The sequence below is a fragment of the Rhinoraja longicauda genome, chromosome 1 (genome assembly GCF_053455715.1).
Source record: "Rhinoraja longicauda isolate Sanriku21f chromosome 1, sRhiLon1.1, whole genome shotgun sequence".
In the NCBI taxonomy this organism is placed as follows: domain Eukaryota; kingdom Metazoa; phylum Chordata; class Chondrichthyes; order Rajiformes; family Arhynchobatidae; genus Rhinoraja; species Rhinoraja longicauda.
Window position 1 is genome coordinate 134,474,249 of NC_135953.1, and position 19,015 is coordinate 134,493,263.

At 46.6% G+C, this 19,015-nt stretch overlaps 1 protein-coding gene across 1 annotated transcript in view; it reads right to left on the reverse strand.

Moving 5' to 3' along the window:
- Nucleotides 1–19,015, reverse strand: part of spock3 (SPARC (osteonectin), cwcv and kazal like domains proteoglycan 3) — a 416,043-nt gene that overhangs the window by 13,095 nt on the left and 383,933 nt on the right. The window contains exon 9 of the mRNA XM_078407003.1: nucleotides 2,350–2,412. Within this exon, the coding sequence (XP_078263129.1) occupies nucleotides 2,350–2,412 (63 nt within the window). The remainder of the gene's footprint in view (nucleotides 1–2,349; nucleotides 2,413–19,015) is intronic.

Consider the following 19,015-nt stretch of genomic DNA (forward strand, 5'->3'; position numbering starts at 1 on the left):
TATCAAAAGACAATAGATGCAATAGGCCCTTCGAGCCAGCACCGCCATTCAATGTGATCACGGCTGATCATTCTCAATCAGTACCCCGTTCCTGCCTTCTCCCCATACCCCCTGACTCCGCTATCCTTAAGAGCTCTATCCAACTCTCTCTTGAATTCATTCAGAGAATTGGCCTCCACTGCCTTCTGAGGCAGAGAATTCCACAGATTCACACCTTTCTGACTGAAAAAGTTTTTCCTCATCTCCGTTCTAAATGCCCTACCCCTTATTCTTAAACCGTGGCCCCGTGTTCTGAACTCCCCCAACATTGGGAACATGTTTCCTGCCTCTAACGCGTCCAACCCCTTAATAATCTTATACGTTTCGATAAGATCCCCTCTCATCCTTCTAAATTCCAGTGTATACAAGCCTAGTCGCTCCAGTCTTTCAACATAAGCCTAGTCGCTCTAGTCTTTCAACATAAGCCTAGTCGCTCCAGTCTTTCAACATAAGCCTAGTCGCTCCAGTCTATCACTCGCCCGGCTTTGTCCCATCCCCATTCTATCATTGAGTTTTCTCCCCCACACTAGACTCAGTCTGAAGAATGGACCCGATCCAAAACATCGCTTGTCCGTGTCCTTCAGAAACGTTGCCTGACCTGCCGAGGTACTCCAGCATTTTTGTGTCTTATTTTGATGGAGTGAAGCTTGATAAGTTAAAAAATAAATAAAATGTGTCTCTCGCTTTGGAAATTAGAAGTAGAGAAATAGTCAGGAAAAAAAAAATCTCAATGATGCAATTTGCTGCTGCAATAGATTATTCCTTTTCTTTCAATGCCATTCGGTCTCCCATTGATAATCTCTCCAGTGTACCTGTACGGAAGAGGGAACTACGATTTATAAAAGTAAAGGAGATGCAGATGCAGTATCCTGCACTTAATCCGCATTACTGCTTCTCTTGGGAAGAAAACGTAAATGAACCTCCAACCAGATATACGGTTGTGGAAGTGAAGCGTGAAGAATTAGCCACAGGGTATTGTTACCCACCACCCTCATCTTTGGACACCCTGTGCGTAGGGGAGAGGGTAGGGCCGAAGATGTCCTGGTTGGGTTGCTCCTGGGCCTGGCCAAGCTGGCCATCCGCGACTCACGGCGCCAGGCGGAAGGGGGCTCTGCCCGAGCCAGCTGCCTACCCCTTTTCCGGGGTTACATCCACGCCCGGGTGGTGTTGGAGAGGGAATACACACTGTCCACGGGCACCCTGGGGGATTTTCGGGACCGCTGGGCACCGCGGGGGATTGGATGCATCCCGGATGGAGATTGTAATATCTATATACTAAAACTCTCGTTTGTTATCTTGTTTGTGACTGAACTTCAGGCAAAACGGTACATGATAGCGCGACAATTTTAGGCCCACCTTACTCACCGTCATCACTTTAATGGCAAAAATGGTAGTTTCATTGAAATTGGTCTTATATTTTTTAAGTTATTCACATTTTAAAGTTCAAATCTATCTCCTAGGGAGGGAGGGGGGGGGGGGGAGGGGAAGAGGGGTTGAGGGGGATGGAGTGGGGGGGAGGGGAAGAGGGGTATGGAGTGGGGGGGAAGGGGGAGGGGAAGGGAAGAGGGAAGGGGGAAGGGAGGAAGGAGGGGAAGGGAAGGAGGGGAGGTGAGGGGGTGGGAGGCGGGGAGGGAGGGGGAGGGGAGAGGGGGGAGGGGGAGGGGGAGGAGGGGGTGCTGCACCAATGCAGGAGAGGTTTGGGCCTAACGGGTCCACTTGGTCTGGTAATTGTACAATAGTTTCATTTGGTATATTTGTTTGTATTGTATTCTGGCGGTGGGTTCTGTTTTGTTTTATTGTATTGCAAATATTGTTTAAAAATAATTGAGTCCAATTTTTGATAATAAAAAAAAAACCAGGGTATTGATCGTGCAACCTGGCGCTCTGTGCCTCCTTCCTTTCCTTTAGTAACAACGCCCAACAACTTCCTGACTTACATTGTTGCTTGTTATAAAACTCAACTTAAAATCTTTTTTTTTTCCCAGTGAAGAAACTATTGTCACTGATTCCATGCATTAGAATGGCAAAAATAAACACAAAAAAACAAATGAATCAAATACATGTTCTAATTATTACCAAAAAATTAAAAATAATACCGGCTTAGTAATGAAATAAAATGCAAAATTCCCTTTTGCAGGTACAGCAGACGCTGTTATGTTTGATCACCGTACAGATCAGATACTGAAAAATAAATTCACATCCAAGATTGCTTTCAACAGCTTGTAAATTATCTTGTGAGGCTTGCTGATGTACTTTTTCCCACATTATTTCCATTCTTTAATGCCAGTTCAAAATAATAATTGAGCTCACCGAGTGGTTTCTTTCCGCCTTGCTGTCGTTGAATATTGGTCAGTTGCGTCAGGCAGGGTGGATCTGGAATGAGTCCAACATGTCATGAAGTCACACAGCACAGAGACAGGTCATTCATCTCTCAACATATTCACACTGATCATCAATGATTACATGTATTATAAGAAAACAACTGCAGATGCTGGTACAAATCGAAGGGTATTTATTCACAAAATGCTGGGGTAACTCAGCAGGTCAGGCAGCATCTCAGGAGAGAAGGAATGGGTGACGTTTCGGGTCGAGACCCTTCTTCAGTATGAAACATAGAAACATAGAAAATAGGTGCAGGAGTAGGCCATTCGGCCCTTCGAGTCTGCACCGCCATTCAATATGATCATGGCTGATCATCCAACTCAGTATCCCGTACCTGCCTTCTCTCCATACCCCCTGATCCCTTTAGCCACAAGGGCCACATCTAACTCCCTCTTAAATATAGCCAATGAACTGGCCTCAACTACCTTCTGTGGCAGAGAATTCCACAGATTCACCACTCTCTGTGTGAAAAAGGGTCTTCACCCGAAACGTCACCCATTCCTCTCCTGAGATGCTGCCTGACCTGCTGAGTTACTCCAGCATCAATGATTATATCATTGTCTGAAGAAGGGTCTCGACCCAAAACGTCACCCATTCCTTCTCACCAGAGATGTTGCCTGTTCATGCTGACTTAATCCAGCTTTTTGTGTCTATCTTCGATTATATCATTAGTAAGTACGACTTGAAAGAACCATACCTGAAGATAGACACGAAATGTTGGAGAGACTCATCGGGACAGGCAGCATCTCGGGACGAGACCCTTCTTCCGCTGGGGTGTGAGCTGCCCAAGTGAAATATGCAATGTTGTTCCTCCAATTGGCACTGGGCCTCACTCTGACAACGGAGGAGGACCAGGGCAGAAAGGCCAGTATGGGAATGGGAGGGGGAGTTAAAGTGTTTGGCAACCGGGAGATTGGGAAGGTTTAGACGGAGTGAGCGGAGGTGTTCAACGAAACGATCATCGAGCCTGCGCTTGGTCTCGCTGATATATAGGAGTCCATATCTGGAACAGTAGATGAGGGACTGTCGTATTTTGAAAGACTGGAGCGACTAGGCTTGTATACACTGGAATTTAGAAGGATGAGAGGGGATCTTATCGAAACGTATAAGATTATTAAGGGGTTGGACACGTTAGAGGCAGGAAACATGTTCCCAATGTTGAGGGAGTCCAGAACCAGGGGCCACAGTTTAAGAATAAGGGGTAGGCCATTTAGAACGGAGATGAGGAAAAACCTTTTCAGTCAGAGAGTTGTAAATCTGTGGAATTCTCTGCCTCAGAAGGCAGTGGAGGCCAATTCTCTGAATGCATTCAAGAGAGAGCTAGATAGAGCTCTTAAGGATAGCGGAGTCAGGGGGTATGGGGAGAAGGCAGGAACGGGGTACTGATTGAGAATGATCAGCCATGATCACATTGAATGGCGGTGTTGGCTCGAAGGGCCGAATGGCCTTCTCCTGCACCTATTGTCTATCGTCTATTGTTATCACCTCTCATACGAAAAGTCAAATTCCTGATCATCCATTCTACCTCGCTTTGTACTTTGCACAGTTTTCTCTATTTGCGTTGTCTCTGTAGGTCTCGCACTATATTTTGCACTTTGTTTATTTTCCCCTTTACCTGATGCACTTATGGTATTGCACGAGTTGCCTGGGTACCACACAAACCAACGTTCTTCACTGCACCTCGGAACATGCAACAATAATGAACCAATGCGGACAATAATCTAATGCCAATACCATGTCCGGGGATGGTGATGGATGGATCTGGCACATTGTCTGTGCTGTACATCAGGACATTATTTGATGGAGGCGGGTCTGCCAATTTAGTCACCTATCCCAGGATATTTATTCACAAAATGCTGGAGTAACTCAGCAGGTCAGGCAGCATCTCTGGAGAGAAGGAATGGGTGACGTTTCGGGTCGAGACACTTCTTCAGGCTGATGTCAGGGGGGGCGGGACAAAGGAAGGATATAGGTGGAGACAGGAAGATAGAGGGAGATCTGGGAAGGGGGGGGGGGGGGGAAGAGAGGGACAGAGGAACTATCTAAAGTTGGAGAAGTCGATGTTCATACCACTGGGCTGCAAGCTGCCCAGGCGAAATATGAGGTGCTGTTCCTCCAATTTCCGGTGGGCCTCACTATGGCACTGGAGGTGGCCCATGACAGAAAGGTCAGACTGGGAGTGGGAGGGGGAATTGAAGTGCTCGGCCACCGGGAGATCACAAATATCCCAGGATATTTGTGAGTAAGGACCCATGAGATCTGCTGTGCTGGAAGCAAATTTGCTGTATCTGAATTTGATGCCGAGATCAATGCCGATGATCTGAGTGCTTTTATTGTTTTCTCTACTTGAACATAGTGCTTGAATATATTATAACAATTGAGTGGCTTGGTAGGTCAATTCAGTGGGCGTTAAAAAATCTATTACATGGGCCAGATAGGATATGTGATTGATTCTCAAATAGTTCCCTGAAAGGGCATTAACTAGTAGGTTTTTAAGTAGATTTTCTTTCCAGTAAAGTGGTTGGTTTTGTGGTCATCGCTGCTGAGTCTTGCTACTAAGTTAAGAATACCATCCTACTTTCTTGCTACCTTAGGGGGTTAAACACTCCTGAGGTATTTAAATCATAAGATCATAAGTGATCATATGATCATAAGTGGAGCCAGCGCTGCCGTCGCAGCTGCGGCTTGCCTGCAGTCCGTCTGTCTTTTGTGTTTTTTGTTGTTTTTGTCTGAATTGTAGTTAATATGATGTAGTGTTGTATGTTATGTTTGGGGGGGGGTGGGGGGGGGGGGGGTGGGAGGGAACGGGAACTGTAACATTCTCTCTCCAGAACGGAGACGTGACCTTTGTTCTGTGTCGTGTCTCCGTTCCCGTTGCGGCCTACCACCGGCCATGCACCTGGGACCACCTGGGTCTCTGGTTCGCAGAGCCCGCGGTCCGGACTCACCACCTGCGGCGCTGGCTGCCTGCGGATGCTGCGGGCGCGGCTGCGACTCGTCTCCGGAGGCTCCGGCGCGGGCCGCGTGGACGTCGGAAGCCCGCAGGCCCCTGGATGGGGGCCGATATTGGGAGCTCCGGCAGTGGCAGAGGCAGCGTGTTCGCCCGCCCCGAATCGCGGGGCTTGGGTCGGCCCGCCGCGGACCTTTCACCGTCCGGCGCGGCCTGAAATAGGCCGTTGACCTTTCACCGCCCAGCGGGGGCTTCAATATCGGGAGCCCCGACCGCCCCGACATGGCAACTCCAACAGCCTGACCGCGGGACAAGACGGCAGGGAAGAGAAAAAGACATTTTGGCCTTCCATCACAGTGAGGAGGGACTGGAGGAGACTCACTGTGATGGATGTTTCTTTTTGTTTGGTGTTAGTTGTGATTGTATGTGTTATTGCATTTTTATTGATTAATCTTATTGGTCTTATTGTTCAACTGCGGGTAATGTTTCATTTCACTACACATTTATGTGTATGTGACAAATAAACGACTATTGACTATTGACTATTGATTGATAGGAGTTGGATTAGGTAATTCGCCCCATCAATTCTACTCCGCCGTTCAATCATGGCTGATCTATCTCTCCCTCCCAACCCCATTCTCCTGCCTTCTTCCCATAACCTCTGACACCCGCATTAATCAAGAATCTATCCATCTCTGCCTTAAATATATCCACTGACTTTGCCTCCACAGCCTTCTGTGACAAAGAATTCCACCCTCTGACTAAAGAAATTCCTCCTCATCTCCTTCCTAAAAGAATGTCCTTTAATTCTGAGGCTTTGACCTCTAGTCCTAGACTCGCGCACTAGTGGAAACATCCTCTCCACATCCACTCTATCTAACCCCTTCACTATTCTGTACGTTTCAATGATGTCCCCCCTCATTCTTCTAAACCCCAGCAAATATAGGCTCAATGCCATCAAACCCTCATCATATGTTAACCTACTCTTTCCTGGGATCATTCGTGTAAACCTCCTCTGGACCCCCCACTATCTACATACTAAAACTCTCGTTTGTTATCTTGTTTGTGACTGAACTTCAGCCTAACCGGTACACGAAAGCGCGCCAGTTTTAGGCCCACCTTACTCACCATTGTCACTTTAGTGATAATGCAAGTAGTTTTATTGAAATCGGTGTTATATTTTTAAAGTTATTCACATTTTAAAGTTTAAAAGGAGGGGAGGGGGAGGAGGGAAGGGGGGAGTGGGGGAGAAGGGAGAGGGGAGGGGGGGGGGGGGTTGAGGAGAGAGGGGAGGGGGGGGGGAGGACAGGGTGTTGTACCAATGCAGGAGAGGTTTGGGCCCAACGGGTCTAGTTTACTTTAAAGCTCTATCTACGGGCCCGGTTCTAGATAGATTTTAATGCCTGTCTTTTATTTTAAGGACTTTGCTCAAGCACAGCTTCACTACATTATCATATATATACAGCCGGAAACAGGCCTTTTCGGCCCACCAAGTCCGTGCCGCCCAGTGATCCCCGCACATTAACACTATCCTACACCCACTAGGGACAATTTTTACATTTACCCAGCCAATTAACCTACATACCTGTACGTCATTGGAGTGTGGGAGGAAACCAAAGATCTCGGAGAAAACCCACGCAGGTCACGGGGAGAACGTACAAACTCCTTACAGTGCAGCACCCGTAGTCAGGATCGAACCACAATTATGAACCACAAGTTTAATAACTTCTTCAGCAAGACGGCTAGAGTGATCAAATGAAAATTCCTTGAAGCGGCATTATATTCTTTCAAAATAGCAGGACCGTCTAGCTCCCGTTTAATAATGCCAAATTTTGAAAGATGAATGCAGAATCACATCAGAGAACCTACGACTTGAAAAGGCAAGTAAATAACAGATGGTGTTACTCGCTTCTAGCTAAAATATTTGCCAATTTAAAATCAACGCTTTAAAAGGCTTGATACGAAACAAATAACTGAATGATTACATTGTTTATAGCAATGCAAAGAGCAACTTCTGGTTTCAACAGATACAACAAGGAGAACATATTGAAGTATACCCCATCAATCGCAGGTCTTCATTGAGTTTCTCAATCAATCAAAGAAAATGTTCTCTTGAGAACAATAACCTATAAAAGTTTTATTGCTTTCCATGATGCAGATGAATTGTAGGTTCTTTTGCTCTGATTACTCTTTTCATCAGCCATTACATTCGTTTTCAACAGCCAGATGCAAATCCAGAATTTTCTTGGCCAGTGTTTCCACCGGCAAGTATTTATTCTGTTCTATTTCAATGACAGCAACTGGAACACAGAATAACAGTTCAGCCTTAGAGATGAACGTTGCTTTGTTTTAACTCGAGGTTTTGCTCGAGGTATTCAGCTGACCTGCAAGTGTGAATTATACGATGAAAGATTCTTTACTGCAAAGAGAAATGAAAAGAGTAGGCACAGAATTCTGGAGTAACTCAGCAGGACAGGCAGCATCTCTGGAGGGAAGGAATGGGCGACGTTTCGGGTCGAGACTCTTCGTCAGACTGATGTCGGGGGGGGGGGGGGGGGGGTGGTGGGCAGTACGGAGATTAAATGTATTCTTAGTGAGACTGGATGGAGAACTGGGAAGGGGGAGGGGATGGAGTGAGGGGGAAAGCAAGGGCTCCTTGAAGTTAAAGAAGTCAACGTTCATACCGCTGGGGTGAAAAAAACTGAAAAAAGAGTTGTTCAAAATAAGGGATGCATTTTGGTGTAGAAAGAACTAAGGAGCAGACTGAGATGTGTTGGAAGGTTTGGGATATATAATAAAAATATACCAAAGAATTGTTTGGATATCCAGGTGTACTGAATGTCGTGTAATTGTGTGGTTGGAGATAATATCTCATAAGAGACATTTATGATTTCCCTTTCATAAATTTAAATGAAAGAAAAATGAAGAATATTCTGAACAGGCATACATTCAAGAGAATGTATCCAAGTGATATTCGCTGTGCCAAGCAACCCAGCTTGTCTGGGCACAGACCCAATAAAATGCTCTCTTAGAATTGGCAATCAATTCAAAGAGGACCATTTTCTCTTATCTGGCTGCTTCCAAGCGACAGCACACTATAATTCAGATTCATTGCTGTTTAATGACTATTAATTGCAATTGAACATTCATTGAATGAATTTTACTGATTTCCTGCCTTCTATTTATAAAATATTTTATCGTTCTCCTTTTCTCAGCATATACTAGCATCATCCGCTTGTCACTTCTTTCTCTCTGTGACCTTCAATTGCAATACTCGGTTTATTCAACATCCACTAGATGCTAAATGTATATTCTCCTATGGAAAGTAACTTTCTGGATTCACCTTTATCAGCCTGATAGGTGCACACGTCTCGGTCGACGCCCCACAACTGCTCAGTTTCAATCGTAGTACACCAAGGAACGCATAGAACTAGTTTAGTTTGGTTTAAGTTTAGAGATACAGTGCGGAAACAGGCCCTTTGGCCCGCACATTAACGCTATCCTACACACACTCAATGACAATTTTTACATTTATACCAAGCCAATTACCTACAAACCCTGTACGTCTTTGGAGTGTGGGAGGAAACCGGAGATCTTGGAGAACGTACAGACAGCGCCCTTTAGTTGGGATCGAACCCGGGTCTCAGGCGCTGTAAGGCAGCAACCATACCTCTGCGCCACCATGCCACCAGGTGCTGGCACTGGAGCAGAGAGGTCCAGTGAAGGAGCAAAGAGGTCCTTCTGCAGTTGTTAGGAGCAAAGAGGTCCTTCTGCAGTTGTACAGGGCCATAGTGAGACCGCACCTGGAGTACTGTGTGCAGTTTTGGTCTCCAAATTTGAGGAAGGATATTCTTGCTATTGAGGGCGTGCAGCGTAGGTTTACTAGGTTAATTCTCGGAATGGCGGGACTGTCATATGTTGATAGACTGGAGTGACTAGGCTTGTATAGACTGGAATTTAGAAGGATGAGAGGAGATCTTATCGAAACGTATAAGATTATTAAGGGGTTGGACACGTTAGAGGCAGGAAATAAGTTCCCAATGTTGGGGGAGTCCAGAACAAGGGGCCACAGTTTAAGAATAAGGGGTAGGCCATTTAGAACTGAGATGAGGAGAAACGTTTTCAATCAGAGAGTTGTGAATCTGTGGAATTCTCTACCTCAGAAGGCAGTGGAGGCCAATTCTCTGAATGCATTCAAGAGAGAGCTGGATAGAGCTCTTAAGGATAACGGAGTCAGGGGGTATGGGGAGAAGGCAGGAACGGGGTACTGATTGAGAATGATCAGCCATGATCACATTGAATGGCGGTGCTGGCTCGAAGGGCCGAATGACCTCCTCCTGCACCTATTGTCTATTGTCAATATTGATAGGGTCTGACTCGGAAACTTCAGAGCGTGTTTCAGATTGTTAAGACACCTTCCAAAGTCTTCATTTGCCGGCATTCCTATGCAATGGGTGTTTCAATGGTGACCCTGCTGCCAGCTCTCGAATACTGAAGGCATTGCTGTAACTGCAGCTATCCACTTAGCATGGGTCAGGGTCCTTGGGACAGCAGGCAGGCCTTGCCACTCAGCAAAAGGTTTAATGTGCATCGATCTGGCTGATGAAGATGAATCCGAAAGTTAAGTTCCATGGGAGAAGATGTAATTAGCAGCAAAGATACCGTGAATGTTGAGTATACTGAGTACGATGGCACGGTGGCGTAGCAGTAGAGCTATCGCCATGCAGCGCCAGAGACCCGGGTTCGATCCTCACTATGGATGCTGTCTCTGTGGAGTTCGTACGTTGTTCCCCTTTACCTGCGTGGAATTTCTCTGAGATCTTCGGTTTCCTCCCACATTCCAAAGACGTACAGGTTTGCAGGTTATTTGGCTTGGTATGAGTGTAAAAGTGTCCCTAGTGTGTGTAGGATAGTGTAAGTGTACTGGGATCGCTGGTCGGTGCGGACTCAGTGGGCCGAGGGGACTGCTTCCACGCTGTGTCTCTAAACTAAACTAAACAATAGAAGAGCAAGACTCGACTATGCAGAGGGTCCTTGTATATGCTAACAAAAGGAGAATAATAAAAACTGTTTTCTAAATAGAAGACAGGAATCAATAAAAAATTAGAATCATCATATTTTCTGAGCGACTGGGTTTGTATACTCTGGAATTTAGAAGGATGAGAGGGGATCTTATTGAAACATATAAGATTATCAAGGGATTGGACACGCTAGAGGCAGGAAACATGTTCCCAATGTTGGGGGAGTCCCGAGCCAGGGGCCACAGTTTAAGAATAAAGGATAGGCCATTTAGAACGGAGATGAGGAAAAACTTTTTCACTCAGATAGTTATGAAGCTGTGGAATTCTCTGCCTCAGAAGGTAGTGGAGGCCAATTCTCTGGATACTTTCAAGGGAGAGTTAGATAGAGCTCTTAATGATAGCGGAGTCAAGGGGGTATGGGGAGAAGGCAGGAACGGGGTACTGATTGTGGATGATCAGCCATGATCACGGTGAATGGCGGTGCTGGCTCGAAAGGCCAAACGGCCTACTCCTGCACCTATTGTCTTTATCAGATCTGGACTTTCCGACGAGCAATGTATTAACAGACTCTGCTTCTCAGAGGCTATCATTTTTGTGACAAGTGAAATGCTGCAGGAAACCTTTAGCTGCAATCGTGTGCCTGGATTGCTCTCTCCATGTAGTTCACAGCAACCGTGAGTCTCAAATCCTTTGACTCAGGGACATTCCAAGCAGTCCCCGTGGATCTCTGCCACGTATCCCACCCCAACCTATTGCTCACTACACGATTAGCGATGTCAGCAAGGCTCCACACCAATAAATCATTCAGCAACTTCGATTTTACAATGAAGGGAAATTAAGGATTCAGCTCAGAACTACCAGCGTGGTTCACATCAATGCAGCCAGCCACTGATCACAATCGTGAGGCCACAAGCACTCGTGTTGATCACGCACAGGGGGTGCATTTCTACCCCAGGAGGAGCATCGCTGTTTACAGGGGCGGGAACCAGGTGCAGGAAAGGCTGCTGCAGGTGGAGTTGTTTATTCAGGAGAGCCGAGTCAGCATAATCGGGACGCGAGTGAATGATAGGAAGGCGGGAGATCAGGGATGCTGGATTTTTAGATTTAGAGATACAGCGCAGAAACAGGCCCTTCGGCCCACCGGGTCCGCGCTGCCCAGCGATCCCCGCACATTAACACTATCCTACACCCACCAGGGACAATTTTTTTAAACATTTGCCCAGCCAATTAACCTACAAACCTGTACGTCTTTGGAGTGTGGGAGGAAACCGAAGATCTCGGAGAAAACCCACGCAGGTCATGGGGAGAACGTACAAACTCCGTACAGTACAGCACCCGTAGTCAGGATCGAACCTGAGTCTCCGACGCTGCATTCGCTGTAAGGCAACAACTCTACCGCTGCGCCACCGTTCCGCCCTGGAGGAGGGAAAGTGGTAACAAGTGGATGAAAGAGGATAACTGGAGATCTGGGAAGCGATGTAGTGGCAATTGGATAACTGGAAGTCAGCGCAATCAGAAGACGGACTTTGGAGAGGGGTTCCATCGCGACATAGATGGCTTGAACCTTGTTACCTTGCGGAATCAGGGAAATGGACGGCAGACCCTTCCTGACCTAGAGCGGTGCTGTTTTGTTGAATCCAAAGATTCTTAGCTTCCTTCACAACTGGGCCTGGTTTGCTGTGGCCCAGGATGGTTGGCCAGTCAAGTGTTACATTTAAAACAGAACACACTCGAGGTACGCAGCCTCACTTTGACATGAAAACGTGAAGCCCTGCATCTTTGCTTGTGATCTCACTTGTGTTAAACAAGGGGCCAGCCAGGTTTGGCCTGGGTGCGACTTTTAGATTTGTAATATAAGACAATAACTGCAGATGCTGGTACAAATCGAAGGTATTTATTCACAAAATGCTGGAGTAACTCAGCAGGTCAGGCAGCATCTCAGGAGAGAAGGAATGGGTGACGTTTCGGGTCGAGACCCTTCTTCAAGGTTCATTAATATTTTTTAATCAAGATTTTAACCAACCCGAACCGATTTAAATTTCCTTTGTGAAGTTGCAGAGTTGAATATGAAGAGTTTGATGTCCCAGAAATAAACTATTGAAAATACTCTGAAAGGACATAAAAAACAATCTCTGCCACAGCCAATGTGAATTTGTGTGTCAGGCTGCTGCTATCCAGGTTTAGAATGTTAAAATTATTATTCAGAACGACAGCAGAGTGTATTAAGGGACCTGAATTCATATCTTGGTTGCAGCGTTTATTTCATAAGATTTTCTTGCGGTACACCATTATTGAAATAATGAGGAACTGTTAGTGACGTGGCAATGCAAATGAGTAGAAAGTGGGTCTCTTATTTCAGCTTGTCGGGATTCAATTAAACTATTGTTGGCAGGTGATCGTGTCACTTGGTTGAGGTGGAATCAGGTGGCAGAATAACTGTTTTCTACTTTGTTGCAGCTGTCAAGAAAGCTGAGCTTTATCCAATGACTTTTGACTTGTCCTCTGTTTTTGTTCATCTATATACTGAAAACTCTCGTTTGTTTGTTTGTTTGTTTGTTTGTTCCTGAACTACAGCCAAAACGGTACACGATAGCGCGACAATTTTAGGCCCACCTTACTCACCGTCGTCCCTTTGGTGCTAATGGAAGACGTTTCATTGAAACCGGTGTTATATATTTAAAGTTATTCACGTTTTAAAGTTTAAATCTATCTCCTAGGGAGGGTGGGGAGAGGGAGGGAGGGAGGGGTGGAGGGACGGGGTGGAGTGAAGAGGGGAGGGAGGGGGAGGGTAAGGGGGGTTGAGGGGGATGGAGTGGGGGGGAAGGGAAGGGGGTGGAGGGAGGGGGGAGTGGGAGAGGAGGGAGGGGGGAGGTAGGATGGGGGGAAAGGGAAGGGGGGAGGAGAGGGTGCTGCACCAATGCAGGAGAGGTTTGGGCCCAACGGGTCCACTTGGTCTAGTTTGTAAATATAGTTCTGGCCCTAAATTTCTGTTTTCTCTGCTCACCTGCCCATTGCCTGGAGTTCTCTTAACATGAATGTCAACCACTCAGCAAATAACCCCAGGAAATCTTCATTCCAATATAAAACCTCTGGCAAGTAGCTTGTCACGGACAATGAATCAGCCACCATCTCCTTTAGTTCAACTAAGAGCCAATGGCACATGACTCTGGTAGAGTAAATATGCTAAGGGATTGTAGGGCGACATATACTATAGACAATAGACAATAGGTGCAGGAGGAGGCCATTCGTCCCTTCGAGCCAGCACCGCCATTCAATGTGATCATGGCTGATCATTCTCAATCAGTACCCCGTTCCTGCCTTCTCCCCATACCCCCTGACTCCGCTATCCTTAAGAGCTCTATCTAGCTCTCTCCAAAATGGCGGCGCTGCCATAGCAGCTGCGGCTTACCTGCGGTCCATTTGTCTTTGTGTTTTTGTTGTTTTTTTGTCTTAATTGTAGTTGTGATGTGGTGTTTTTGTGTTTGTGTAATGTGTGTGTATGTGGGGGGGAGGGGGGGAACTGTAAAATTGTAAATATGTGTCCCTTCCGAACGGAGACCCGACCTTTGTTTTCTGGGTGTTGTCTCCGTTCCTGCTGCGGCCTACCACCGGCCCAACTCCTGGAGCTGGCGGCCTCCAGGGCTCCGGTTCGCAGAGCCCGGGGACTGGACTTACCATCACCGGAGCCGGCCGTCTTCGGAGGCTGCGGGAGCGACTGCGACTCGCCTTAGGCTCGGGCCGCGTGGATGCCGACATCGGGAGCTCCGGCAGCGGCAGCGTGTTCGCCCGCCCTGGATCGCGGGGCTTGGGTCGCAGACATTTCACCGTCCAGCGCGGCCTATGCCGCAGGATTTTTCTCTGCTGGGCGGCGGCTTCAATGTCGGGAGCCACGACCGCCCCGACGTGCAGCAACAGCAGCAGCGTGTTCGCCCGCCCCGGATCGGACTTATCATCGGCGGAGCCGGCCGTCTTCGGAGGCTGCGGGAGCGGCTGTGACTCGCCTTGGGCTTGGCCCGCTGCGGACCGTCCGGCGCGGCCTGCAACCACAACAGCCTGACCGCGGGAGAGGACGGCAGGAGAAGGGAAAAGACATTGTGGCCTTCCATCACAGTGAGGAGAGGACTGGAGGAGACTCACTGTGATGGATGTTTCTTTGATGGATGTTTCTTTTTTTGTGTGTTTTTGGGGTTGTGTAATTTTAATGCCTATTTAATGCTTTTATTGTTGGACTGTGGGTGACTGAATTTCGTCCAATATTGGATGACAAATAAAGCTATCTTGAATCTTGAATCTTGAATGCATTCAGAGAATTGACCTCCACTGACTTCTGAGGTAGAGAATTCCACAGATTCACAACTCTCTGACTGAAAAGGTTTTTCCTCATCTCAGTTCTAAATGGCCTACCCCTTATTCTTAAACTGTGGCCCCTTGTTCTGGACTCCCCCAACATTGGGAACATGTTTCCTGCCTCTAATGTGTCCAACCCCTTAATAATCTTATACGTTTCGATAAGATCTCCTCTCATCCTTCTAAATTCCAGTGTATACAAGCCTAGTCGCTCCAGTCTTTCAACATAAGATACATGCCGCTTTTGGACTTTGATTACTACTTCAAACTCCAACAGTAACTTAAACCTGTTGAACTAAATGACTAGGCTTACTTTTCTTTCTGTTTCTCGCCCTCGAAAATAAGGAATGAAAGAGGACAGGTGATTGCATGCACAATAGGGCAGTAATGGTATAGAAATGGAGGGTAGAGAGCTGGGGTGGGCTCAAATAGGAAGTGGGGGGGAGGGGAAGACAATGAGGACCCGGCGTGGGGGGACCGCCGTGAAGGACGGTGGGAGAACAAAGGGGGACCCAGTGAGGGGGGACACTCTAGTTGAGAATCCTCTCCCCAGGGGATAAGTCTGCGTGTTTGTTTGTTTGTTCGTTCCGGTGAAGGCGCTGTGCACACGGCAGCCAGCCAACAGTCCTTTTCGCTTGTCGTTTTCTTTTTTTTCACTTTTAATGTAATTTTAATTTCAGGTTTTCGTGTACCTTGTTGTGTGTTGTGACTGTTGGCAGACCAATTTCCCTCTGGGGATGAGTAAAGTTCTATCGTATCGTTTCGTATCGTAAATAATGGGGATCACTAAAGTAGGCCCCCACCCTGGAGTTGTACTTGGCCAGGCAGCTGTACCAACGACAATGAGGAATAAGTCTCTCAGCTTATGCTCCAATATTTTCCACAAGGAATGACATTATTTGGATATGAAAATTGCATCACATGGGACAATTGTAAATTTACACCAAATTGCTCAGTAGAATGACCGGACTGGGTGATTTGGAAACATCACAATCCAATTCTTCACAGCAGGCAGTGAAGAAAGCTAACGGAATGTTGGCCTTTTTGACAAGAGAAGTTGAGTAAAGTAGCAAAGAGGTCCTTCTGCAGTTGTACAGGGCCCTAGTGAGACCGCACCTGGAGTACTGTGTGCAGTTTTGGTCTCCAAATTTGAGGAAGGACATTCTTGCCATCAAGGGAGTGCAGCGTAGGTTAACTCGGTTAATTCCCGGAATGGCGGGACTGTCATATGTTGAAAGACAGGAGCGACTAGGCTTGTATACACTGGAATTTAGAAGGATGAGAGAGGATCTTATTGAAACATATAAGATTATTATGGGATTGGACCCACTAGAGGCAGGAAACATGTTCCCAATGTTGGGGGAACCCGGAACTAGGGGCCACAGTTTAAGAATAAGGGGTAGGCCATTTAGAACGGAGATGAGGAAAAACTTTTTCACTCAGAGAGTTGTAAATCTGTGGAATTCTCTGCCTCAGAAGGCAGTGGAGGCCAATTCTCTGGATGCTTTCAAGAGAGAGTTAGGTAGAGCTCTTAATGATAGCGGAGTCAGGGGGCAGGAACGGGGTACTGATTGTGAATGATCCGCCATGATCAAATTGAATGGCGGTGCTGGCTCGAAGGGCAGAATGGCCTACTCCTGCTCCTATTGTCTAGAGTCTATTGTCTATTCCATGCTGGAAAATCACTTCAAATCTACTTCAAAAGACCAGTCCGCAAAATTAAGCATCCATATTTCCAGGCTGAAGTATTTTATCATTCTGATATATTTCACACAAGTGTCCGTGGGTGCGGGGGGAGGAGAGGGGAAGTTTTGTTGCCTCCATCACAGTGAGGGGGTGTTTGGAGTCACTGTGATGGATGTTTGTGTTGGGGTCGGGTGTCCTGTGTTCTTTTCTTTTTTTGCTGTGACTGCTGAAATTTCGTTCGGTGTTGTGCCGAGTGACAATAAAGTTTTGTTATGTTATGTTATGTTATGTTATGTTATCCTTTTAACTATTCAACTAGCCAAATTTTCCGACGACGTGGATTGTTGTTTTTTTTAAACGATTAATAATTTCTGTAATCTTATCAGAAGAAATCCTTTCAAATTGAAAACCTGAACTTAAATATTCCTGAATAACAAACGATGATTCATTTGTCCAGAGATAGACACAAAATGCTGGAGTAACTCAGCGGGACAGGCAGCATCACTGGAGAGAAGGAACGGGTGGCGTTTCGGGTCGAGACCCTTCTTCCCAGATCGACCGAGAAGGCGGTGAAGGTCGGAGAGGCGGTGGATGGTTAGGCTGCTCCTCGTGGTGGCAATGGCGTCTCACGTCTCGGTCCAGTGGTGGTCGGGCAGGCAGGAAGAAGGGTCTCAACCCCAAACGTCACCCATTCCTTCTCTCCAGAGATGATGCCTGTCCCGCTAAGTTACTCCAGCATTCTGTGTCGATCTTTGGTTTAAACCAGCATCTGCAGTTCCTTCCTACACCATTCATTTGTCCAGGAAGCTCGCTGTTGAGATGAGCTTCATGAACTTCCGCTCATGTATAGGAATAAGGTTTCTCTTTGATCCCTGGGATGGCAGGACTTTCATATGAAGAAAGACTGGATAGACTGGGCTTGTACTCGCTGGAATTTAGAAGACTGAGGGGGGATCTTATTGTAACATATAAAATTCTTAAGGGGTTGGAGAGGCTAGATGCGGGAAGATTGTTCCCGATGTTGGGGAAGTCCAGAACCAGGGGCCACAGCTTAAGGATAAGGGGGAAGTCTTTTAGGACCGAGATGAGAAAACATTTCTTCACACAGAGAGTGGTGAGTCTGTGGAATTCTCTGCCACAGAAGGTAGTTGAGGCCAGTTCATTGGCTATATTTAAGAGGGAGTTAGATGTGGCCCTTGTGGCTAAAGGGATCAGGGGGTATGGAGAGAAGGCAGGTACAGGTTACTGAGCTGGATGATCAGCCATGATCATATTGAATGGCCGAATGGCCTACTCCTGCACCTATTTTCTATGTTTCTATGTTTCTTCTGCTCCACTGAGAGACAGAAGCTGCTCATTCCTCACTAGGAATCCAATGAAATGGAAAATAAGGTAGAGAATGGTAGAAATTACCCATCTTCTGTTTATTTGCTATTCCAATTCCAACTTTGGACCTCCCTGACATCTTGGCCCAGCCAGATCCCGAAGTAGGACTGATTACAATACTATTGGTGCTTGTCAGCAATACACTGTGAAACCAACAGCAACTTCAGCCTATCAATACATGAGCTTAACTAGGAAATCTCAGTTCCATAAACAATCCAATACTCCCTCACAGTTGTGCTGCTTGCACACTTTTTCTTCCCTGCAATCTCTTGACTCGATGCGAAGATATTTATAAACTCGTCCAATTGTGAAAAAAAACACCCCAGTTTCATCTCCCTCTGAAGCTGTCTCTCAGGATGAAGGACAACCAACTTCCACTATAGTTTTGCAGGGTTTGAGGTTGCTAATGAGGCCAAGACGATACGATCAGATAGAACTTTATTTATCCCGGGAGGGAAATTGATCTGCCAACAGTCAAAAACACATGAAACATGAAATTAAAATGACGAATGAAAAGAATTGGCGATGTGGAAAGATTCAGGAAGGTGGGTAGGGGAGTCAGCCTACCCCACGACAGAAGGGGGAGGGAGTCAATCTACCCCACGACAGAAGGGGAGGGGAGTACAGATTGGTCTCCTAATCTGAGGAAAGACATTCTTGCCATAGAGGGAGTACAGAGAAGGTTCACCAGATTGATCCCTGGAATGGCAGGACTTTCATATGAAGAAAGACTGGATAGACTCGGCTTGTACTCGCTGGAATTTAGAAGATTGAGGGGGGATCTTATAGAAACTTACAAAATTCTTAAGGGGTTGGACAGGCTAGATGCAGGAAGATTGTCCCCGACGTTGGGGAAGTCCAGAACAAGGGGTCACAGTTTAAGGATAAGGGGGAAGTCTTTTAGGACCGAGATGAGAACGTTTTTTTCACACAGAGTGGTGAATCTGTGGAATTCTCTGCCACAGAAGGTAGTTGAGGCCAGTTCATTGGCTATATTTAAGAGGGAGTTAGATGTGGCCCTTGTGGCTAAAGGGATCAGGGGGTATGGAGAGAAGGCAGGTACAGGATACTGAGTTGGATGATCAGCCATGATCATATTGAATGTCGGTGCAGGCTCGAAGGGCCGAATGGCCTACTCCTGCACCTATTTTCTATGAGTTGTACAGTTTGATAACCACAGGGATCTACAGTGGCTATAATGTGG